At 58.1% G+C, this 22,377-nt stretch overlaps 9 protein-coding genes across 9 annotated transcripts; 6 read left to right on the top strand and 3 right to left on the bottom strand.

Moving 5' to 3' along the window:
- Positions 1-1,055: 1,055 nt before the first annotated feature.
- On the top strand, positions 1,056-1,414 carry HRG_04073 (uncharacterized protein; the record flags this gene model as incomplete). Its single annotated transcript, XM_044862544.1, has 3 exons — positions 1,056-1,194; positions 1,248-1,295; positions 1,383-1,414. 3 exons carry the CDS (start codon positions 1,056-1,058, stop codon positions 1,412-1,414), a joined length of 219 nt encoding a protein of 72 aa, XP_044723570.1.
- Positions 1,415-2,080: 666 nt separating this feature from the next.
- Positions 2,081-2,956, top strand: HRG_04072 (uncharacterized protein; the record flags this gene model as incomplete). The annotated part of the gene is made up of 2 exons (XM_044862543.1): positions 2,081-2,394; positions 2,449-2,956. 2 exons carry the CDS (start codon positions 2,081-2,083, stop codon positions 2,954-2,956), a joined length of 822 nt encoding a protein of 273 aa, XP_044723569.1.
- Positions 2,957-3,287: 331 nt separating this feature from the next.
- HRG_04071 (tRNA pseudouridine synthase domain-containing protein) lies at positions 3,288-5,222 on the top strand (the record flags this gene model as incomplete). The annotated part of the gene is made up of 3 exons (XM_044862542.1): positions 3,288-3,499; positions 3,576-4,997; positions 5,048-5,222. The coding sequence occupies 3 exons, from the start codon at positions 3,288-3,290 to the stop codon at positions 5,220-5,222; spliced, it is 1,809 nt and encodes a 602-aa protein (XP_044723568.1).
- Positions 5,223-5,438: 216 nt separating this feature from the next.
- Positions 5,439-6,164, bottom strand: HRG_04070 (surfeit locus protein 5 subunit 22 of mediator complex domain-containing protein; the record flags this gene model as incomplete). Its single annotated transcript, XM_044862541.1, has 3 exons — positions 5,439-5,714; positions 5,797-5,948; positions 6,128-6,164. 3 exons carry the CDS (start codon positions 6,162-6,164, stop codon positions 5,439-5,441), a joined length of 465 nt encoding a protein of 154 aa, XP_044723567.1.
- An 887-nt stretch (positions 6,165-7,051) lies between these two features.
- Positions 7,052-7,858, top strand: HRG_04069 (transmembrane alpha-helix domain-containing protein; the record flags this gene model as incomplete). The annotated part of the gene is made up of 1 exon (XM_044862540.1): positions 7,052-7,858. One exon carries the CDS (start codon positions 7,052-7,054, stop codon positions 7,856-7,858), a length of 807 nt encoding a protein of 268 aa, XP_044723566.1.
- A 1,739-nt stretch (positions 7,859-9,597) lies between these two features.
- Positions 9,598-11,052, top strand: HRG_04068 (bestrophin, RFP-TM, chloride channel domain-containing protein; the record flags this gene model as incomplete). The annotated part of the gene is made up of 1 exon (XM_044862539.1): positions 9,598-11,052. The coding sequence occupies one exon, from the start codon at positions 9,598-9,600 to the stop codon at positions 11,050-11,052; it is 1,455 nt and encodes a 484-aa protein (XP_044723565.1).
- Positions 11,053-11,392: 340 nt separating this feature from the next.
- HRG_04067 (major facilitator superfamily domain-containing protein) lies at positions 11,393-12,922 on the bottom strand (the record flags this gene model as incomplete). The annotated part of the gene is made up of 1 exon (XM_044862538.1): positions 11,393-12,922. The coding sequence occupies one exon, from the start codon at positions 12,920-12,922 to the stop codon at positions 11,393-11,395; it is 1,530 nt and encodes a 509-aa protein (XP_044723564.1).
- A 2,164-nt stretch (positions 12,923-15,086) lies between these two features.
- On the bottom strand, positions 15,087-15,708 carry HRG_04066 (uncharacterized protein; the record flags this gene model as incomplete). The annotated part of the gene is made up of 3 exons (XM_044862537.1): positions 15,087-15,103; positions 15,136-15,629; positions 15,698-15,708. 3 exons carry the CDS (start codon positions 15,706-15,708, stop codon positions 15,087-15,089), a joined length of 522 nt encoding a protein of 173 aa, XP_044723563.1.
- A 3,568-nt stretch (positions 15,709-19,276) lies between these two features.
- Positions 19,277-21,326, top strand: HRG_04065 (PAS domain-containing protein; the record flags this gene model as incomplete). Its single annotated transcript, XM_044862536.1, has 5 exons — positions 19,277-19,329; positions 19,395-20,289; positions 20,347-20,584; positions 20,675-21,259; positions 21,313-21,326. 5 exons carry the CDS (start codon positions 19,277-19,279, stop codon positions 21,324-21,326), a joined length of 1,785 nt encoding a protein of 594 aa, XP_044723562.1.
- Between the last annotated feature and the right edge of the window lie 1,051 nt (positions 21,327-22,377).

Below are 22,377 nucleotides of genomic sequence, written 5' to 3'. Positions count from 1 at the left end.
CATGCATTCTGTGGATAGACTCGATCAATCCCTTGGAATCTCAGTCGACCACGCGGCGTCAGTGTAGCTCGCAGACTGCCCCTCGTCCTGAGGCTTATTCGGCTTCGGCAACGGCCCATTCCACCGGCAGTTGCCTATCGACTCAAGCGGCTGATGGTCAGCTAGACCCAGAAGCGTAAGAGCCAGCTACGAGGCGGACGCCCACGCCCGGAGGACCCCAGCGCCCTTGAGTCTACCCATGTGGACGCGGCTCCTTCTTTGCCCTGTCGCAGAGTTGCCTGAGAACTCGCACTCTTCCTTGAGGTGGCAAGACTCGGCGGAGGTGGACAAGACAAAGGGAAGCACCAAAGCCACTTCTTGAACAGGCTCTCACCTCGCCTGGGCGTAGTGTTGTTCAGAGTCAAGGTAGTCATTCATGTCTTTAGTTTCGAGTGAGATGCCTCACGACCAGTCACCTTGGCTCACGTATATCAATGAGACTGAGTCTTGGACGTCTCTGCGATCAAGACGTCAATTCTAATCAAGCCGTCCATTTGTTTTAGTAATTCATCATCATGGCTCCATACCATTTCCGGCGGATAAAGCAAATGATGGGTGGCAGGCCGGTGATGGTGGCGCCATCTGATCATCGCCCACGACGGGGTCGACTCGTCACCGCTTGGGCATTTATCTCTTCTACTGTACTGTACATTCATTGTCCGCCTCGAACAAGTCGGAACGATGGGCCGGGCTCGCTGGTGTGCTCTGCCGATCGCCAGCGCCCAAGGCCATCTGACGGTTGGCCATGATTCATCGAAGCGCGGCAAATGCATGTCGTCATCAATAGACCATGATGAGAGCATCGGGTCTACTGTCCAACGGCGTTTCGACCGTGGAAGAGAAAAAGAAAGTGCAAAGCCGAAGGGAACGGTAGCCGCTGCCGAACACATGTATAAAGAGTCCCGAGTTTGAAGCCAACGTCCCCGTCTTCAGATGTTCAATTCCTCCAAGATATACAATACTACAAGCTCATCGCTGTGCCTGCTCAACTCAAAACCAAAGCACGTCAATTCACAATGGCCGACGAATTCAAGACCACTGACGATAGCTACGTCTCCCGCCAAGGCCAAAAGTCGGAGATTCCAGTCCAGGCGGATGACGCAAAGGTCGAGGATCCCATCGACGGCAACACGGCCGACTCGGATGCGCAATTGGGTATGGTTTGAGCTTCGCCGTCATTAATAGAATATGTTAATGATGAATTACAGCGCGCGACGATGCAGACGCCATTGACAAGAGCAACATCATGAAAGACCGTACGCGTCATGCGAAGCCGGAGGGTGGTTACAAAGAGCCGGGGGACAACGAAGGTATTCCGGCTGACGACTGAGTCTAAGCTGCAGCGAGGGTTATTGCCAAGAAGCGGTATATGTAGGCTCAGCTGGATCAGTTTCTGTTGGAGCAACGTAACTTGCCTGCGACTTATCAAATCACGGCCAGCCACTGGGATTTAACACATCCCTTGTCCATCGCCATGAACATTTGTACGGCAGCGTTTCGTCCATGTCGGTACCTATTCTATTGTCAAAGGCAATCGAGTCCCATAATTGTAGCAATAAGCGCACGTTGTGATATTGGTTTAGTTCTTTGTTCAATCTTGCGTGATTGGATCGCTGCTCGGTCATGACATGTCGGAGAACTCAACTGCGTGCGCGTCCTCTTGCCTCAATAACCACTTAGTGACCCACGATTAGTCGATTGGCAGAGCCAAAGTCTCCGCAGTAAGTCTCATCGAGGAGAATGGTTGGTGAGGCGTTGGCGGGGTGCGACAGTCGTCAGCTGGTTTCCATTCCAGCGAGAGGCCGGACCTGATCCCCCTCTCCAAGGCTGGCTTGAACGTGACGGGATGGCAGGGGCATTCAAGACTGTCTGCCACATCGTCGCTTCGTCTCGCCGCCATGGTGAACCCGCTATCCTCGCACCCACATCACCCTCACAGCACAGCATCACGATGGTGCGAATTGAGCGTCGTCGATGATCACCGCCGACGCCGCCTCGCTGCAGCAAAGAACAACAACTCCAGCGGCGTCGCGGGTCCATGATGGATAACCAGCGGGCGCTGTTCCCCTCATATACGCCCCCGAGACTGTCGACCAGCAACACATACCGGACGGGCGATTCGAGGAGTCTGACGGCATGCTCGACGGCGAGCCCACGGCAGCCTCCGGCGTACGGGGACGAGCCGCCGCAGTACCAGGAGGAATTGCTATACGACGCAAAGGCCCGGGAGAGAAAGACGGTCTTTATCCGGCTGCTGACGTCCATTTTCATCACCGTCCTCGTTTCTCTCATCGTCGCGGCCGTGGTGGAAAAGATTCATGACAATGGCGGAGAGATTCATCACGAGGCTCCGACGTCTGTCTCCCCCCTTCTCGTGCCGTTGTGTGACGACAGCTGACAGCGCAGCAGGCGGAGCGTGGAGCGTATCACGGTGGTGTCGACACAGGCAACGACGGTTGCGCGAGAGGCAGTAGAAGCAACGGCAGACGCAGACACGCCTCGCACCATCAGGCCGACACCAGCGGCAGAGGACGACGTCCAGCCGTCCCAAACGGCGTCGGCGTCGGTGACGACGGTCGACTGCACCTCCATGGCCCGCCTCACGGGCGCGGTCCTGTGGACGAGCATCCGGCCGACGCCGACGCAGGCGGCTGGCGATGCCGAGTCCGAGAGCTCTGCCACGCCCACGGCCGAGGCGACCGAAGAGCGCAGGATGCAGGGCATGGAGGTGTATTCGTTCCGGGGTTGTCTGTGGGCACGGTCGTCGTTCAGGCTCGGCAATCAAGAGACCGTGACGCGGCTCTGCACCGTTGCTTGCCCGGCCAGGAATGCCGACGGCGGCATTGCTCGCAAAGTGGTGCTGGACGACCTGACCTGGAAAGGGTTTGAGGGAGGAAGCGAAGTTGACCAAACGTGAACCTCGGCTCGAATTTTGTAACTTTAGAGGTTCCGGAGGGCGTGCTTCGTCGTCACGCTGGGACCGTGGCGGCCTGTATTATGAGCAGACAACCGTCGGTGAGAACAAGAACGTACATATCGATTGCAATAAAATCACGTCGAGTGCTATCATGGTCGTTTGCTGCAGCCTCTTGTGCCAGTTCGTAGCGTCCCGAGGTCTAGGGTAGCCAGCCACGGGTCCAAGCTGCCCCACTGAAAAGTAAAGGAAAAAAATACAGGTGAGCTCGGACAAAGTTCAGCAGCATCTCCAACGACACCTTGCCGACCGCAACTCCAGACCCCTTCTTACTATGGCGCCCGGTGATGAGGCTCCTAAGAACGAGGGCACTCCCACGGAGCAGGCCAACCCCACCCCTGCGGCCGAGGCTGCTGCCCCGAGCGAACCCAGTGCCGCAGGCGACGGCGCCGACAAGAACTTGCAGCAGCAACAGCAGCAGCAGCAGCGCCGCGACGCCAGACAGGATGGCAAGAAGCGCGGAGACTTGGGGCGAAACGAACGAAAGTGCGATGTCCCTCCCCGCTCGCCCGCCAAAAGCCCCGTGGCCACTGGAGCTGGCTGACCAGGCAAGCGGCGATAGGCGCCAGCAAAAGGCCGACGGCAAGGCCAAGAAGCAGGACGACTGGCGCGAGTTTAAGCGGCGAAAGGTGAATTCCAAGGGCGAGTCGGTCGAGGGCGACAGCACCAAGAACCCCTTCTCCCGCGAGGAGATTGCCGCCGAGGAGCGCCGTCCCAAGCGCAAGGTGGCCGTCATGATCGGCTACGCGGGCACCGGCTACCGGGGCATGCAGGTCAACGGCGACGAGCCGACCATTGAGCGGGACCTGTTCCAGGCCTTTGTTGACGCCGGCGCCATCTCAAAGGCCAACGCAGACGACCCCCGCAAGTCGAGCCTCGCCCGCTGCGCCCGCACCGACAAGGGCGTGCACGCCGCCGGCAACGTCATCAGCCTCAAGCTCATCATCGAGGACGACGACGTCGTCGACAAGATCAACGCCCGCCTGCCCGAGCAGATCCGCGTCTGGGGCATCCAGCGCACAAACAACAGCTTCAACTGCTACCAGTACTGCGACTCGCGCTGGTACGAGTATCTCATGCCCAGCTACTGCCTGCTCCCGCCCCACCCGCAGTCGTACCTGGGCAAGAAGCTGGTCGAGCTGGCCAAGGAGCACGGGGCCGAGGACGAGCTGAAGGAGTGCGCGGCCGACGTCGGCGACTTTTGGACCGGCGTCGAGGAGAAGGAGGTCAAGCCCATCCTGGCGGCGCTGGATCCCGACGTCAGGGCCGCCGTTCTCGAGCGCGTCCACGTCTCCGATCTCGAGGAGGGCGGGGCCGAGGGCGCGGAAAAGGGCCCCCCCGGCGACGCGACTGAAAAGGCGCAGGCCGGCACGGAACAAGGGGCCAAGGCGACGCTCAAGACGGTCAAGCCCAAGAGCCGGGAGCTCGGCCCCATCGACTTTGCCCTGCGCGACATCAAGGCGGCCTACATCTCGGCCAAGCGGCGGTATCGCATCGGTCCCTCGCGGCTGCAGAGGCTGCAGGCGGCGCTGGACCGGTACGTCGGCAGCAACAACTTCCATAACTACACGGTGCAAAAGGCGTTTGGCGACGCATCAGCCAAGCGGCACATCAAGTCGTTTGTCGTGGACCCGACCCCCGTGCTCATCGGCGGCACCGAGTGGCTCTCGCTCAAGGTGCACGGGCAGAGCTTCATGATGCACCAGATCCGCAAGATGGTGGGCATGGCCAGCCTGATAGTGCGGTGCGGGACGCCGCTCGAGCGCGTCAACGAGAGCTACGCCGCGCGCAAGATTGCCATCCCAAAGGCGCCCGGGCTGGGGCTGCTGCTGGAGCGGCCCGTGTTTGAGAGTTACAACCGCCGCGCCCGCGACTCGCTCGGCCGGCCGGTGATTGACTTTGACAACTACGACGACAAGCTGCGGGCTTTCAAGGACAAGCACGTGTACGCGCGCATTTTCGACGTTGAGGAAAAGGAGAACACGTGAGTCAAGTCCTGTAGAACCAAGGGATGGAGCGCTGACGTCTTGGCAGGTTCCACGCATTCTTCAACCAGATCGACCAGTTCAAGTCGAACCACTTCCTGTGGCTCACGGCCGGTGGGCTGGGCGTGGCCGAGATATTAAAGGGCGCGGGCGGCAAGATGCAAGAGGACGTGGATAAGCAGCTCGGCGACGAGGACGAGGATCCCGAGGGCGGCGAGGGGTAGAGGTGGCATGCGGTGGGCCTTCACGGTTATCGGTGTGCAGCGAGAGGCCTTGTAGCCGTGAGATAGAAAACCGCCCGAGGCATCGTAATTCGTCTGCTTCGACCACATCTGCCTGGCGCATGTGTCGAGAAGCCCCATGGGTATCTACAGTCGTCGCCGCAAACCAATGCCCATCCAAAACGCCAGCCTAAGAGAAATAATAAAGACGTCGCATCGTCACCGCCCGCCATGACCCGTGGCCGCAGTCGCAGATGTCGGAGGCAGTTCGGGGGTGTCCTTGGAGAGACGAGCCCAGACGCCGCCGTGGCGCTCGGCCAGCGCCTTCATGTCGGCGGCCTCGATGCCGTTGAGCAGGGACGAGACTTGGGCGACGTCGCGGTCGAGCTGGGCCTCGCGGGCCTGGTGGTCGGGGTCTCCTTTGCCGAGAGGGCCAAAAACCCAGAGCTCCTTGATGCGGCGGGAGAGGGCGAGGAGCTCCTTGATGGATGAGTACTGTTTTTGGTTGGACAAGGCTCGTGCATTGTTTCTCCAGGGAAGACAAGGAGGGATATGAGATGGATGTGGAAAGACGCACTAGTCCGTCAAATTCCATCTTCATGGAAATGCCGGCCACGGCCATGGTCTCTGGCGTGGCGTTGTTGCGCTCGCCCTCTGCCTGGACGGTAGCCAGCATCATGAGGGTGCGATATCTGGTGAGAACATCGGCGATGAGGCGATTGTGGATGTCTGCGGGCCGCGTCAGCCGCCGCTTCTTGATGTCGACGATGGCCTATGCTGATGGCCGCAGGTCTCGCCGGCGGGGGCCTCGGTGATGTGAGGCGAGGATGCGATCATGACCGTTCTCTCACACGTTCTGGCTTGTAGTGTCGGAGAATCAGATAAAGAGATGAGGCGGAGAAACTCACCCATCAAGTTGGAGGACGCGGGCTGAGAGCGGTCCATTGTGAGAGGCAATGGACACGGGCACAGATGGATGAGGTGGACGAGGAAGAAGACGATGCAGGCAAAGTCGCTGATTGATGATCTTGATTGGTGGAGGTACATGCCGTCAAGTACCCCGCCGCATGGCCGTCACTGCTGGTGGGGCCACTTTCTCCTCTTCATCGGACAATCTGGCATTGTCTTCTCCTCAAGGCCGCTGCTGGAGAGCGGATCCCGTTGAAATGCGACTCGCGATCACGGCAGAAACGTGTCGCGACCGACGATCAGCTGAAGCTCAGCAGCCGGGCTGACGGGGCGAGGGTCAGCGCCAAATCCACGTCTGCGATAATTACCAGTCTGCGTCCAAACCGCCCTGCAACCTTGCAACCTAACTACAGGGTGCAATTGACCTTCGGCTCTGCCGACATCCATATGGGACCGAAATGGACACGACGGCCCAGGAAGCGCGCGGGCATCTCGGCACTAGCGCTTACGTTACGCTCGGGGGCATTTGCCTCTCTTGCCAGGTGGTAGACTCTGGTCTGGGATTACGCCTAGACGAAAAGCGCTGGCCAACCAGACAGGAGAGGTCGAGGATGGCCTTGACCTGCGCATCGACGGTCGTCTCTGGATCTGCCTGCAGATCAAGCGCTCTGCTAAGCGCATTTCGAATCCGCCGCAGGGGTCGGGGGATGATGGATGAGCGCGCTGCGGTACAATGGCCGCGCCCTGTCCATGGCCTCTTCATGCCCGTTGGCTTCCCGGGAACACCGACTTCTTGGCCGTTGATGCCAGCCCAGCAAGGCAACTGTGGGTGAGGGCATCCCCAGAACCGTCAAATCACGTTATATCCAGTTCAAGACCCGAGGTCGTCTAGCCGCCCTCGAGGGCCTGCGCAAGCCGTGGCCATGGCGACGCCAGCAACGGCTGTTGCCGTCACCTCGTTCCCCTCCAACCCCCTCACGACTCCCTTTGCGAGGCCATCCGACTGCACGGGCATCTACCAGTCCAGCTTTCTGGCCATGGTGGATCTCGCCTCGACCTGTCTCCCGCGCAGCTTCAAGACCGACTCGGACGCCTACTTCTCCCCCGGCATCGCCTGTCCATCGGGCTACCTCAGCGCCTGTCACGACAACACGGGCGTTGCGTCCCTCACCACCGTCACATGCTGCCCAACGCTCAACAATGCCGTCACGCTGTCGTGCGTCACTACTAGCACGCTCACAAACGTCTGGTCCACCCTCTTCTGCACCTGGATCGCGCCCGAGAGCCAGGCCACGTCCCTGGCTGTGACGCTCATCGAGGACGGCGTCACCAGGACCGTCCGGCAAGGCTTTCGCAGCCCCGGCGGCCTCAACGCATTTGGCGTCCGCATGGTCCATCAGAGGACCGACGTCGACCAGAGCCGCGCCAGCCCGACATCATCACCATCCTCGACTGACACCAATTCCGCCTCGGATGGAACACCGTCGCCGGGCCTTTCAACCGGCGCCAAGGTGGCCATCGGCGTCGCTATCCCGGTTGTCGTCCTCGCCCTCTTGGCCGGTGCGCTGGTCTGGTGGCGGAGGCGGCGGCAGCTGGCACCGGCGGGCTCGGGCTACAGGTACGAAAAGACGGGACAGGCTCACTCGGAGCTTCACGGGGAAAACGTCCAGGAGATGATGGGGAACGCAGTGGCCCCTGTCGAGCTGCCGGCGACGGGAAGGCAAAAATAGGCCGACCAAGGAGCGCACTGGCGTTTGTTTCCGGAGATGGATGTGTGTAGATGGTTACACGGCTTTCCTCGCCTTTGGTTTGGCGAATCGGCTCGGCAGATGCCTGTTATGTTGTCCTACAGGCGAGCATGTCAATATACCCCATGTGTTACGCCTCATCATCAGCCATCCCATGGCTGTCGACGTTGGGCCTCAGCCCTATGGAGCAGGCCACGGCCATGGGCGTGAGACACGGCGCGCAAGAGCCGGAGAAGCCTAATTACACGTGAAGGATGTAAGGAGGCTAGCGTTGGGGCCATTGCCGAAGATGAGACTGGAGGTTTGCGCGGAAGGGCTTTTTCGATGCTGACATGCGCGTGATCGACGGATTGAAGATGGCTGTCACAAGTGAGGGCAAGCTGTCAGCTCGTCGACACACACAAGGCGCCTCTTTCAATGTGTTTGCCACGCCGTTGCCGTTTGTGCGGAGGGGAATGAAGGTCTGGGCTTGATCCTGCAGAATATTGATTGTCCCCTTGCTCATTTACTTACTGAAATCGGACTTGTCTCCAATTACGGCTCGTTTGCTACAGCACCCACAGTGTGAATTCTTTTGTGTCTTTGTGTCCCCGTTGGCTGCGCTGGCATAAAGGGATGGCTTACTCCGTACATGGCGAGCAGCCGTAAGTTGACACGCCCAACGCTTGGAGCACATTGTACAGTTCGCTTGAAGCACAATACGTACAATGAGTGGAGACTTCGTCCCTGACTGATCAGCGAAGGCCTCGTTTTCGGAAAGCTTCGCTTAGACGGTGTTCTTACACGCGTGACGGCGCGCGCGTTCAAACGTTACGGGCCAGAGGCGTCGTCAGCCCTTGGCCCAGGCCCAGCGTGCCCGGACGAATCCCGTCGGCACCGCCGTCTGGACTCCTCTCGTGCGGCCCCCATGACTTACTTAGTCGGTAAGGTTGACAGAAATAGGAGGGCCGCTGACGGGATGGGCCGAGTGAAATACGGGGCGTTACGAGCCCACCCCTGTCAGGGGAATGAGACAAAAAAGAAGAGGCTTGTTTCGCCACTGCCCCGTAACTTTCCGCCGTCTCTTTGTAACCCCATGTATGAGCGATGCACTCGGCATCGAGGAGCAGCAAGTATGTATAAGCAGCGAGGCAATCCGGCACGGCTTGAGACATTGCCGGATCAACTTGGTCCACGTCTGCATCGATTCCCATCTGGCTCTCCGCCTCCAACATCCGTCTTTGCCGTCGTACAGACCCGGGTATCGTGAATCGGTGGATGGTCGATGGTGAAACACCAGAGGCCCTGCCAGCCCCCGGACACCTCCGAGGACAAACCACTGCTCTGTCAGAAATCCCCGTCCAATCAAGCAGTCATCGCCGTCGTGGGCCTTGCGTCTTGACCCTCCTGGCGCCGGAAAAAAAGTGACTGGCGCCCACCAGCCCCTGCATGGGCGGTTGGTGTGAGCGGCATCTCGCCATTGGGCTCAACAAGGGTCTGATTCAGGACCCAGGCCTTAACTATTATCCCCCCTTTCCTCGACGTCCGTGTCTCTGCTCTTTCAAGTCGTGCCCTTTCTTTGACAGCTGCCTTGTTGCCTGCCCCCTCTCCGGTCTTTACTTGGTCGAGCGAGCCCTCTCTGCACGAGCTCGACGGTGCTTTGACTTTCTCTCTTTTCTTTAGGCACCGTGGCCGATTCCATGCTTCGATAGAGACACTGCAAGACATCGACAGCAACAGCAATGGCCGACGCCGTCGAGGTCGTCAGCCAGCCACCGCCCCAGCGCACCGAGCAGCGCCAGGACGAGGCCAAGCGCCCGCAAAGCTTGGAGGTGCCGCTCGACAGAGTCTACACTCCGAAGTCGCCGGCCATCGACATGGCCCCTCGGTCCTTTCATCGACGCGGGTCCTTCGAGCTCGACGACTACTTCACCGGGCCCCGAGACATCGCCAAGCACTCGAAATGGCCCATCATCCTGCAGCTTCACGGCAGCATCATGCCCAAGCTGATCCTGCCCCTGGTCCTCATCTCCGTCTGGGCCTCGGCCATTGTCATCATCTCGGCCAAGGTGCACTATCTCGGCGCCAACTCGGTCCTCCTCACCCTGACGGGCTTCGTCGTCTCCCTGTCGCTGTCGTTCCGCTCCTCGACCGCCTACGAGCGATACACCGAGGGCCGGAAATACTGGGCCGCGCTGGTCCAGTCGTCGCAGATCCTGGGCCGCGTCTTCTGGATCCACGCCGTCAACCGGCCCGACCAGACGGACGCGCGGGAGGTGATTCTCCAGAAGCTCAGCGCCATGAACCTGCTGGTGGCCTACGCCATGGCTCTCAAGCATAGCCTGCGCTTCGAGCCCTACACGGCCTACCCCGACCTGCAGAACCTCATCGGCCACCTCGACACGTTTGCCAGGGCCGCGACCGACGCCGACTCCTCCGTCGCCTGCGGTGCCGGCGGGGGCCGCAAAAGGGGCTTCTTCCGCGGCGTGGGCGAGTATCTCGGCGTCTCCTTTGCCGCCAGCAACCCGCGTAAGATGGTCAAGAGGGCGTCCAAGCCCCTGGGCAACCTGCCTCTCGAGATCCTGAACCACATCGCCCTCACCACCGACTTCCTCATCACCAACGAGCAGCTGCGCGTCCCCATCCACCAGACCATGGCCTTCAACGCCATCCAGGCTCTCAACGACGCCATGACGGGCTCGGAGCGCGTCCTCTGCACGCCGCTGCCCATTGCCTACTCGATTGCCATTTCCCAGTCGACCTACCTCTACATCCTGCTGCTGCCCTTCCAGCTGATCCCGCTGCTCCAGTGGATCGCCATCCCGGCCACCATCGCCGCCTCGTATATCATCCTGGGCGTCCTGATGATCGGGCAGGAGATCGAGAACCCCTTTGGATCAGACGTCAACGACCTGCCGCTCGACAGCTACTGCGACCAAATCGCCGCCGACCTCGACATTATTGCCGCCTTCGACACGCGCGACCCGCAGAGGTTCCTCAAGAGCAGCAGCTACATGCCTCTGTACCCCGTCAGCGCCGCCCCGATCAGCGTCTGGATGCAGCGCAGCGAGGAGAAGCTGCGCGACGCCATCAAGCAGAGGCCCGCCAAGACGTTTGAGTGGAGGAGATGGGGGACCAAGAAGACGGCCGGCAGCAGCAGTGCCTCAGCCAGCGTCGCGGGCGACCACATGGTTTGAGGGGCAACGAGTAAGAGCATGGGGCTGGTTCACGGCATAATAGCACGCCTCGAACGTGCCTCTTGCCGTACATATTGCTGGAGCATCCGGGGAGAACCATCTTGGATATCCCTTTCGTCTTTTGGGCATAGCAGGGGTGTAAAAGCGAATCGCAAACACACATGTATCTATACGGGACCAAGTTACTGGCGTTTCAATTGCATGTCTTCATGATATTCATAAGTGCTAATGCTGGGCCACATCCATCTCAATGCCAGGCAGGGCTCGACGACATTGATTGGGGCAAGCATTTTGAACCTGTCCTCCGCCCAGTTCCAACTCCACCTGGCGAGAGGGTTATTCATACCAAGCCGTCGGGAAGCCATTTCAACATGGCGAAGAGAGTGGCGGATAACATGATGAGAATCGCCCAGGCGAGATGGCCGTACAGGATCTGGTTACGGACACCAATGGCATACACCACGGTCGCCAACCCCGGCGCAAAGGATCGGATTGCGCTCGCCAGGGTCAGAGCCAGGGCGTTGAGCGTGCCCAGCAGATGCGGATGCGGCGATATGCTCTGGAGAGCCAGCTGCACGCACGTAAACGCCATGCTGACGGCTGGCCCAATGATGGCGACGGTAGAGCCAATGATCCAGAACCACGCGCGCGACGGCTCGCTCCCCTGGCGCAAGAGCACATTCAGGAGGATGTAGCTGGCGAAGAACCAGGGGTATCCAACGGCGCAGATGCTCAAAACGCCCTTTGTCCCCACGCGTCGCTGAAGCCGGGGGAAGACGAGGAGCAGCCACAGCCCCTGGCTTGCGCCCTGCACGGCCATGTACAGCGAGATCTCGGCCGACGAGAAGCCGATGCCCCCCAGCGGGACGGGCGTGAACAGGGCCAGCGGGACGATGGCGGTGAAGACAAAGGCGAGGAGCATGACGTGGCTGTACATGCCGATGACGATGGCGACGCCGGGGGCCTTGATGAGCTGCCGAACGGTCATGCTGGTTGCGTCGCGCATCTCGCCTGGCTCGCCGCTGCCGCCGCTGCTTGGCGTTCCCTTCTTGTCGAGCGTCTCGTCGAGAAAAAGGGCGCAGGCAACGGCCCCGACGGCGACAATGGCGCCGATGGCGAAGCCCGGCAGGGCATACGGGTAGTCGACGAAGAAGTCGACGTCGCCGAACAGGGCAGGCATGTTGTGAGCAGGCTCGGCGAGGAGGCCACCGATGATGGGGCCGGTGAAGATGCCGACGTTGCCGGCGAAGCCGAACCAGCTGAAGGCGAGCGCCTGCGTCTCGGGCGTGCTGAGGTCGCCAATCATGGTGCGGACGACGAGACCGGAGCCGGAGAAGACGCCGGCCAGGCAGCGGAAGAGGAGCATCTGCCAGATGGAACTGGCCATGCCGAAGAGTGCGGGACCAGCAGCCATGCCCACCAGGCTGTAGACGAGGACGGGCTTGCGGCCAACACGGTCGGCCAGGCGGCCCCAGAAGAGGAGGCAGCACATCTGCGCGAGGGAAAAGACGGACTCGATGAGGCCGCTGTAGAAGCCGACGTCGGACTCGGGCAGCCCGCCGTTGCGCTGCACCATCTGCGCGATGTAGGGGAAGATGGCGAAGAAGGCAATCGGCTCCGTCATCCGGGCGTAGCACAGCAGGAAGATCTGGCCCCGGGGCAGCCGGTCGCCGCCGGGGGGTTTCTTGCCATCCTGCCCCGGGACGAGGCCGGCCTCGGGCTCGGCATGGCCGGCGAGGAGCGGTGTTGTCTCAGCGGCGGCCTCGCTTTCTCGGAGGCGTCTCGGGCCATTCGGAGGGGTCGGGTCCGGGGTGGAGCACGAAGAGGCGGAGGGGGGAGAGGAGAAAGAGGAGGAGGAGGAGGGTGACATCCAGAGGCGAGGTTCGACTCCGTTGAGTCCGATCAAGGACGTCGACAGGAGCACACTTCTCTTCTTTCCTCTGATTTTCCCTCGATTTCAGTCCTTCACTGCCAATGATTCTCGCCGCTGTGGATTCACCGCTCTGTTGTTGGTTGCTGGTGATGGGTTGAAGAATTCTAGGCTTATTATAGGGCCAAGCCCGACGTGCCCCGATTGCGGCCGCGCTGATTCAATTCGGCCAATTATCAGTCATCGGAGCGCTTTCGGCAACTGGTCTCCTTAGTCAGCACATAAGCTCTCTGTTTCTACGGAGCAAGTTGCTTGGCAGCATCTTCGTTGCCATGGCCCATCAATGATGCTGTTGATCATCCACATACACCACCCAGGCTTAGAAACGCGTAGAATATGAAGTCTTTTCTTGCCTCATCTGGCCCCAATACAACCCCTACAAACCTGATACATCAGTCTTGTCAAGCACCGTCTGGACGGAGTCGTGTTGATGGCCCGCAAGCTCCAAATTCAAGTCGCCGTCAACATTAAGCACCTCGCGCAACAAATAGACGTCTGCAAAAATCGACTCTTTAACTCTGCGTCATGAGGGATGTTTGCGGCTTCAACGAAACGAAGCCGCATTGGGGAATGTCCAGTCATCCTTGCTTCATCCTCTGATAGGCTCACGTCAACAACAACAGCTTCACTGCCATGCATCTGATTCAGTTGGCCGCCAGGGAGTATATCTTGTAGTTCCGCCAACGGCAGTCCTGGTTGCAAGTGCAGGTACAGTCCAAGCACTGATGCGGATGGAATTGCACCAGTCAGTGCACTGTTTCAAAGACTCTCCACGCACCAGGCCCTGTGGTCCCGCTTTAACAGCTTCGAGTGAGTCAGTATATGTAGCTGTCAGGACAAGAAAGGGCCTATAATACGCGTTAGTAACACCTCTATCGGGGGTGCCCTCATTTTGCATGGTGTAGCGGTATTTTACCAGCTTGACAGTAGCTTTCTCGATGTCGCGGTGTAAGCGTCGTGCTCACAAGTAACGATATCACTCTCGGAGGATTCTCTCGCATCAATGAGAAGTGTCGCATCCTGCAACCGGTAGGACGATATCTGAAAAAGTCTCTAGTGGAACGTGGCGCTTTCGTACCAATCAAGAAATGCCGTGTGTTGCTAGAGTCTTATGTCGTCTGTCGCGCGATGAGAACAGTCGCAGGCTGATCAAAGCCTTATGCCGCCTGAGCTTGAGGTGTGCCAAGACGGTTCCAAATTCGCGAGAGGTCAGCAACGGACATTGAAGTTCTTGTATATTGCTCGAGTATTCGGCAATGCAACATATTTCACTGCTGCTTCCATAACTGGCCACCTCTATGCTGGTCCTAAGCTTCGCCCAATCCTTCTCGAGGCCAAAATATGAGTGTCAAGTCTGATTGGTTTCTGTCAGCAGGACGAAGACTTATAAACTATACCAATAATACCTCCATCGGGGGTGCCCCTATTTTGCTGGTGGTCAAGTGGTATTTGCTATGGTTGACAGTTTCCAAAGGTCGCGTGGCTTGCGATGCCGACATTACCGAATCAAACTCTGCTCATCTCGTTGCCGGCTTCATAATTGATGCATTGATTTATAGTCCGTATCGTCGTGAACTGTCTAGCAGCTATGTAGCTATAGCTATGCACGTGCTGCCTTGGGCAGCCTTGTGATGTACAGTTGGATTGCCTCGAGGTTCCACGGATGCTCTGTTCCAGTGGGCGGCTCGCACACTGCTTCCCTGCCGCGACCTTTATCACCACCGGCTGGGCTCCCTTGCAGATTGCCGCTCGTGGAAGTTCCAGGAGATTGCGAAAGGGGCGTGTAGGACCGTACTCTTCGGTGATTTTCAGACACCAACGCAGCCTTCAATGCCAAAACCCAAGAAAGCTGCCAAGAGAGCAGGTATGCATGGTCGATCTCCTCGGAGAGTTCGCTTTTTTCTTTCGCGGCGGATCATGCGTAGATGAGCCGGCAAGTATGGAGGAGTTGGATCCGAAGGGGACAGCGCAGCCGAGCGAAGTTGTCATTGATATGACTTCAATTCAAGTGCAGACTTCTTCCGCTGGCGGTATCTGTACAACAAAACTCCCGCCAACATGATCACGGCAAACCCGCCTGTCGGAGTGTCAATGAATGCGCCGGCTACAGGCGAACACCCGCTTGTGGAACGTCGGCAACTTACTAAAGATACCGGCGGCGATGCCGACGGCCACGCCGCGGTTGATGTTGTTCTGGGAAAGGGCACCCATGGCGCTTTGTTGATCTGCTTTTGGGGTGGGCATGCCCCCATTCTCCCGGGATGCTGTCGCATTTGCGACGGATGAGGATTCGGCCGACAAACTCGTCGGCTGAGCCAGCAAATCAGGAGTCGTAATTGCTGCAGTCGATTGGAGGAGGAGATCGTCAGACCCCCGGCTGGTCCTGGCCATCGGAAGGGGGGGACCTGCCGATGGTGGTCTTGCTGGATCTGCCGTCGAAGTGGTGAGATAGGGCAAAAACGTCGTGAATTCGTTTACGATGCCGTGGCTCAGCGTAAGGATGGATCGCGGCCTGAGCTCGTTCGTGTTGCCGTCGCCTGGTTGTCGAACCTCGAGCGCGTCTCCAACCTCGCGAGCCTGCTTCGACTTTTCAGCTTCGGATATTTCCCGGTCACCTATCCGTCCATCGACGGGGGTTGTCGGGTCGCTGCTGATTGTGTTAGTGGAAGTTGAGGCGGGCCGGGATTTGGCACAGTGGGATCCAGATGAACTGACTGAAAACCCATCGTGACTATCTTCTCAGTCGGCCGAGCGTGAATTGAAAGGAACAAAGTAGAGAGAATCGATCAGTATGGCCCGCAGGCGTATTCAACCAAAGACAAGAACAGTCGCATCAGGGCGACCAGCGCTAGCAGTGTGATGACATTTCACGGCGACAATAGACCAACTGGCGTTCCCAAACTGTCGAACGGAAGAGTTGACAAGAAAAAGACTAGAGAGAGAACAGATCAGAAAAGAGACCAGCTCGCGGGACGATAACCCTAAGGCGAGACGTCGCCCGGCGGCGCTAAGGGGCCTCCCATCGATTTTGAGTGTTGAAGAGCAGAGTGTGGGTTCCTTGGCTTTTCTAGCGTCTCCCTCCAGGGGTTGTCTGACTTGTCTCGATCCTCGCCCGACTAGTGTCGAGCAATTGGGGTGGTATGGGCTCGAAAATAGACATAGTCTGGCTGTCGCAAGACCCGTTTCGAGGGGCCGCCGACTCTCGAAACGCCAGAAAACAGCAGGGCTGTCTGGCAACAGAAGAAATCTGGGGTTTCAGCAGGGATGTCTGCTTCTTGGCCAGCGAAAGGAGAATAATCCTCCGGCTGCGACCTCCCCCCCGAGCGAGTCAAGCAAGTCACAGCGTCTCATTCATCCAGTCATGTGTCCGCGGCCCGAGCCCAATGGCATTTTACGTGGCTGCCGCTCATAGCAACGTCTACGGCAAGTGAAGCGGCTAAACATTGAAATTACATCACTTCTGGTAGTTCGTAGCGGCAACGTCATCAGTTGGGGGGAGCTGGTTGAAGCTGCCCACCCCCAAAGCTCAACGGTCACCGGTCAGGGGCTCCATGTTGTTTGGATGAAACGCGGGCTAGCGGCGCGGGAGAATCGAGAATTCGGCGGCTGGGGTCCAATAGCCGTGGCTCGTTGGACTCGAGGGTAATGGCCCCGAGTTCATTCCAAAGACATGGGGATGCTTACCGTCCTACATAATCTGCGGCCGCTTCCGCTTGATGGCTCTGTCTCGACCTGATGTCGGCCTCGGTCCATCCGTTTCCGTGGCTGGTGAGTTACACGCAAGTGAGTAACTATTCTTCCAGGACGGTGTTTCACCTGGTCTTGGCGACCACAAAAAGCTGAACGCCAAAACTGGTCTGGTGACATGACGCTCCTTCAACGTACACTATAGCCCCATGCCGGGTAGGGTATTCAAGTGTGTGGGTGCCGCTAAATCACTGTAGGTATGTGTGAGGTCGGCACTTGATGTCGCCCCTTACAAAGGGCCAATCGAGGCGGATATTGAAGATGAGATTTTGCTGATGGTTCAACGTTGAGCTCTCCCAGCATTAATGTCGAGCAGGTGGTTGTAGACTGCCGGATCAGCAAGCGTATGCACGCTGTGCAGTGTGGCCACGCGACGCATTGCAGAGCTCGTATCAGCGATGGCATGACGTTCGATCTCAAAGAACCTGAAGACGCTAGGCGATCTTGTTGTTCCATGCAGCTAAGACAAGGAGGGGAGAAGAGACAAGCAACTGCGGCTCATCCATGTGAACCCAGCTGAGGTGGCAGGGGTCGAGATGGCTTTATTAGACCCTCGGCGAACAACTCCGTACACCCACTTGGCCAGGGGAAATCCGCTCCATGTCAGGATTGCGACGGATTACTCGGCTGGTGTTTGGCGCGGGCCATGACGCTCGCTTAAAATTGTCAGAAAGAGCACATCATGAAGTATGGCGCGTACATGGAAGATACGTGGCGATGGCCAGGCAGTAGGAAGTGCACTGACGGGCAGGCACGCAAACCTTGCGACTGGGCGCCCGTCATCCAGGACTGGGCGTTAAAAAGGAACTCTCATGGGCGTACGGGGTATGCATAAGACCTTTCTCACACTAATAATGCTGGGCCTGGGCCATGGCATCGACAATGATTTCAGAGGGAACAGGACGACGCTTCTCATTCTCATAGGGCAAAGTCGGGGGGAACCCCTGGCACACACAGCCTTTATCAACGTTCCCTTGGCTCTTCTAGGATGGGGGTTGGAGGCACGGAGATTGACGGAACCAGTTCCATTGAAACACGGCTACGCATCGGCCTGCGTCGAGGTCGAGCCAAGCCACTCGGTGATCAGGCGCATTGCTAGCGCCGGACTTTTGAAGGACGAGCGGAAGATCAACTCTAATCAGCGAGCACGGGGTCACAGCCGGCGACCTGCCTTTCGTCGAGGTTTAAGCTTCTGCCGCAATACCATTTCCCAGGCTCTGAGACCACGACATATTACGAATGGCCCGTCTTGACGACTAGATGCGATAGAGCGTTGGCAGTACACGTGGTTACTATCTTGGGATGATATTCATGGATTAATCCGTTATGCCGTTCGAGTTCTGTAATGTGAAGATGACCGCTTTGGCCAGAGAAAATCCCGGCAGGTGGGCAACGAGGCAACGGGGCAACGAGGAGACAGACCGTTAGGCCGCCCGCACCGTTGATCTGCAGTGAAGCAAGACAGGACCGGGCCTGTCCCCATACATGTGGCACGATGACATCCCGAAGCGAGCGGGCTGAACGAAGGGCCTCCGCAGCTCTCCTTAGCGGGCCCGCAAACGTCCTGTTAGCTCGGCCCAATTTCCCGGTCGTGTCGGCAAAGGGCAAGACCCTCGCAAGACGACCCCGGTTCTGCTGACGTAGTGGTGGTGCCTCTTGTCCAACAAGCAATGTCCACGCATGTAACGGCTGTGGTTGGTTCCTTGACATCGTCCGTGACCCTGCTCTATGCGGGACTTGTTAGTTTCTGACGTTCAGGGTTCCCGGGACCCCAAACCTCGTCCACCGGCAAGAGGGGTGCCTTCACCATCAAAGATAGCATTCACTTCACGCAGAATCAAGGTCAATCAGACAGAAGCACGGGATCATGAGCTGCAGAACGTGGCGCTGTATAATAAGACATATTCGCCGCCGGGGATATCATTGAATGTTCCGATGCGGAGGCAGCATGGAGTACTCCGTACATGTAGGGTGACTGACAGGAAATTTCTGGCAAAAGGAAGCATGGTGTCAGGTAGCTTCCGCTTCCGTCAGATTATAGGCCAAGATTCCCGATCTCAGTTACCCTGCGGTGCTCTTTACGATCGTGATTCCAGTGCCCGTGCGGGCTGCCAGTGTGGTGGTGTTGAAGCCCCTAGGCAAACCACTGCATCGGACGTGGCGTTGTGGGTTTTTCTTTGTAGAGAGGCTATTCCAACTCGAGACCCCATTTGATATCGCCTGCTCTGGGAGACAGAATGACAGGTCGCTTGAGCCTCGCGGCAATTCCTCTTTCGACCGAGGACAAAGGACGTTACGTCTCCAAGGGGCTGAGAAAAAGCAAGGCGTGTCATGTCTTATATAAAGAGCTTAAGGGCATGATCTCAGGGGCCGGGCACATGGATACAGCGTTTTGACAAGTGACGAGCAGGCGTGTAAGAAGCGTTCGAATTCTAGGTTGTCGTTCCACGCGACCCCCCTGAGGCAGTTTTCCTTGTTTTCGCCTTGTTTCAGTCCTTTATCGCTTCTTCGAGATCAACGATAGTCCTGTCGAGTGCATTGTCTGGCATGGATCGAGCGGGCGCACCCGCGCTCGTCCATCCTCTGTCTCCCGTCTCGAGGTTCGCCCCCTTCTCTTGCTTGCCGATGCTCACACAACGCAATACTCACCGCTGTCCATCTGCAGCCATAGTGACCTGAGCCTTGAAGACCTAGACTTCTCTGTGAAGCCGCTCCCGCCCCAGCCAACGTACGCATCGTTCGACAATGCATCTCAGAATGGCGAAGCAGACCTCCCGCCCTTGCAGGTGGCCCACGGCGAGCCTGACGGACTCGACCCCGTGGACAGCGATGATTTGGACCCGGGCAGCTTTGACCTGGTGATGCCAGCAGAGAACAATGGCGTCATCAAGGGCAAGCATGAGCTGGAACAGCGCTCCGAACTGCTCTTCTCAAGTCGTCACTTGCAGGCCATCTTCGACGACCCTGCATATCTGCACCGCTTCTCCAACTTTCTGTACCAGCATCGGCCGGGATCCGTTCCCCTGCTGACATACTACCTGGAGGCGCTCAAGGCACTGCGGGCCATCGAGTACAGCAACGCCGTGCTGCGGAAGCTCGAGCCCCTGACTCATTTTGACTTCACTCACGAATACTTCCAGGCGCAGCCCACCGCCAACCTGGAGCTGCAAGCAAAGGCCGATATGGCCTTTGAAGTTCTCGCGCGGGAGGACCTCCCCATGTACATCACGCACGTCTGGATTCAAACCGTCACCGTGTCCATCAGGCACAGGATCAGAGGCACGTCGGCCCACGCATCGGAAGGTCTGGCCGAGGTGTTTTGCCTCACGGACCCCTCACGGCCCGACAATCCCATCGTCTTCATGTCCGAGGAGTTTAATAGGACTACGCAGTACGGAGTAGACTATGTTATCGGACGGAACTGCCGCTTCCTCCAGGGGCCACATACGAATCCGTTCAGCGTGAGTCGTATTCGGCAGAAACTGGCAGACGGCGTGGAACACTACGAAACGTTTCTCAATTATCGGCGTGACGGGTCTCCTTTCATGAACCTTGTAATGGTGAGGGAAAAGCATCTCGTGCAGAGACAATGTTCACTGGCTGACTGGAACTTGCAGCTTGCACCCTTATACGACAGTAGAGGTACCATCAGGTATTTCATAGGTGCTCAGGTCGATGTGTCGGGTTTGGCAAAGGACTATTATGGTCTTGGCGCGCTCAAGCAACTTGTAGACACGGACGCGCAAGGAGAGCCACATGCGAGTCAACAGCCTCAAGCCCATTCCAGAGACGAGTTCACCCAGCTCGCCGAGATACTGGGACCTCGCGAGATCGAGACGGTGCGAGACCGTGGAGGCGACATGCATCGGCCACCGATGCAAACTGAATCAGGGCCCCGTCACCACGAGAGGAGAGGGTCTACAAAATCCAGCACCGATCATACAGGTGATGGCTCACATCACGCTGTCAATGGAGCCAAGCATCGAGTCGTATTGAGGGACCCGGACTCACCAACTGAGGAAACCCACTCCCATGGCTTGTTGGCAACGGCGGCGTCTCTCGCGGCCCAACACAACGGCCGTCTCACCGGCGTGTACGAAAACTACCTGCTCGTGCGGCCATACCCTTCATTACGCATTCTCTTCACCAGCCCATCCATGCGCATGCCGGGCATCTTGCAGTCACCGTTGCTCGACCGAATCGGCGGCTCGGCGCGCATGCGCGACCAGTTTGTCCACGCCTTGGCTGAAGGGCAGGGTGTCACAGCTAAGGTGAAGTGGCTCAGCGTCAGTCACAAGGTTGCTACATATGGGAGCCGGCCTCCAAGAAAGAAGATGCAGTATAACCACCCCTTGGAGGCACATTTGGATATCGACGACGACTCCGACACTCTCGCGGAGCCGGAACCGGCGGGGCGGTCGCGCTGGCTTCACTGCACACCGCTCGTGGGTTCCAACGGCAAGGTCGGCGTGTGGATGATCGTCATTGTCAACGATGAGCCCGAGCCCAACCATCTCACCGGAAGACACAGTAACGCCGCTTTTCCGGATCACCGCCGTCCTGAGACCGCATTATCCGAAAAGTCGGCCGCTCCTGAAGAGGCGAGCGACGCTTGCAACAACGAACACATCCCGGAAGGAAGGCTTCGAGTTCGCACGCGGAGGTCGTCCGAGACACTCGGTTCTGCTCCCACCAGCGCGCCCTCCAAGGATCAGGATGCATCGGCAACCAAGTCGATACATCACCAACACTCTGCCACCGCGACGCGGGCGCCCAAACCTGGTCTCAGGAGCACCAGCGTTCCAGCGCGCTTCTTTAATCCTGCCGCTCTATCACGCGCCTCCCTAGCGAGCGCGCCAAGCAATGAAACTTCGCCATCCGTCTTCGACACTGGGCAGCAGCCGCGAGAGAATAGCAAGGGTGGTTCCCTCAAACGTGCAGAGGTGCGATCAGAGACACCACTGCCTGCGTGGCCATTGCCCCCTGACAATTTGACCCACACGAGAAGAAAGCGAGAGCACCAGATCTACGTGCCCCCGGCAATACAAGAAACCTCGCCAGACCGTGGCACAACAAGGGATCACGATGATGGAGAGACGGCTTCCACACGGAGCCGGGGTTCGGCGTTTACGGTCAGAATTGAAGAGGAGTAGCCACGGTGTTGCACCATTTCATTTGTACAATGAAGCGAATTTGATCTGAATAGTGCCGCTGCTCAATGCGAAATGATCTGGAAGCGCCCTGCGCTCGTTAGCCACTTTGATACATGCACCGTGAAGAACGTTGGCATCAGCGAGATCTTCAACGTTGCCATTTCTAGGGCGAGTATCTTTACAGATATATAACTAGACAAGCCTGCGCGAGATCCCATCATCCCCTTTTAAATATGTAGTCATCAAGGCTTTTAGAAAGTTCTTATCAAGTCAATGTCGTCTCTTAAGCAAGACATCCATGTCATTGAAACACTGCATTAAGTTACCTGAATATGCGTGTAGGCTTCGACCGCGATTGTCCTGTTCAGTCTCTCGCCGATGACGCAACTAGATAGCTCAAGGCGAACCGCCTCTGGTTCGGAGAAGGCGTGAGTCTTGATTTCGTCCGAGCCTCGCAGCCAAATTGGCCAATCCTTTGAAACACCAACAAGGAGG

The sequence above is a fragment of the Hirsutella rhossiliensis genome (assembly GCF_020360975.1).
Source record: "Hirsutella rhossiliensis strain HR02 chromosome Unknown scaffold00003, whole genome shotgun sequence".
Classification (NCBI taxonomy): Eukaryota; Fungi; Ascomycota; class Sordariomycetes; order Hypocreales; family Ophiocordycipitaceae; genus Hirsutella; species Hirsutella rhossiliensis.
Note: the sequence above shows the minus strand (reverse complement) of the source record. Positions and strands in the feature narration are given on the sequence as shown.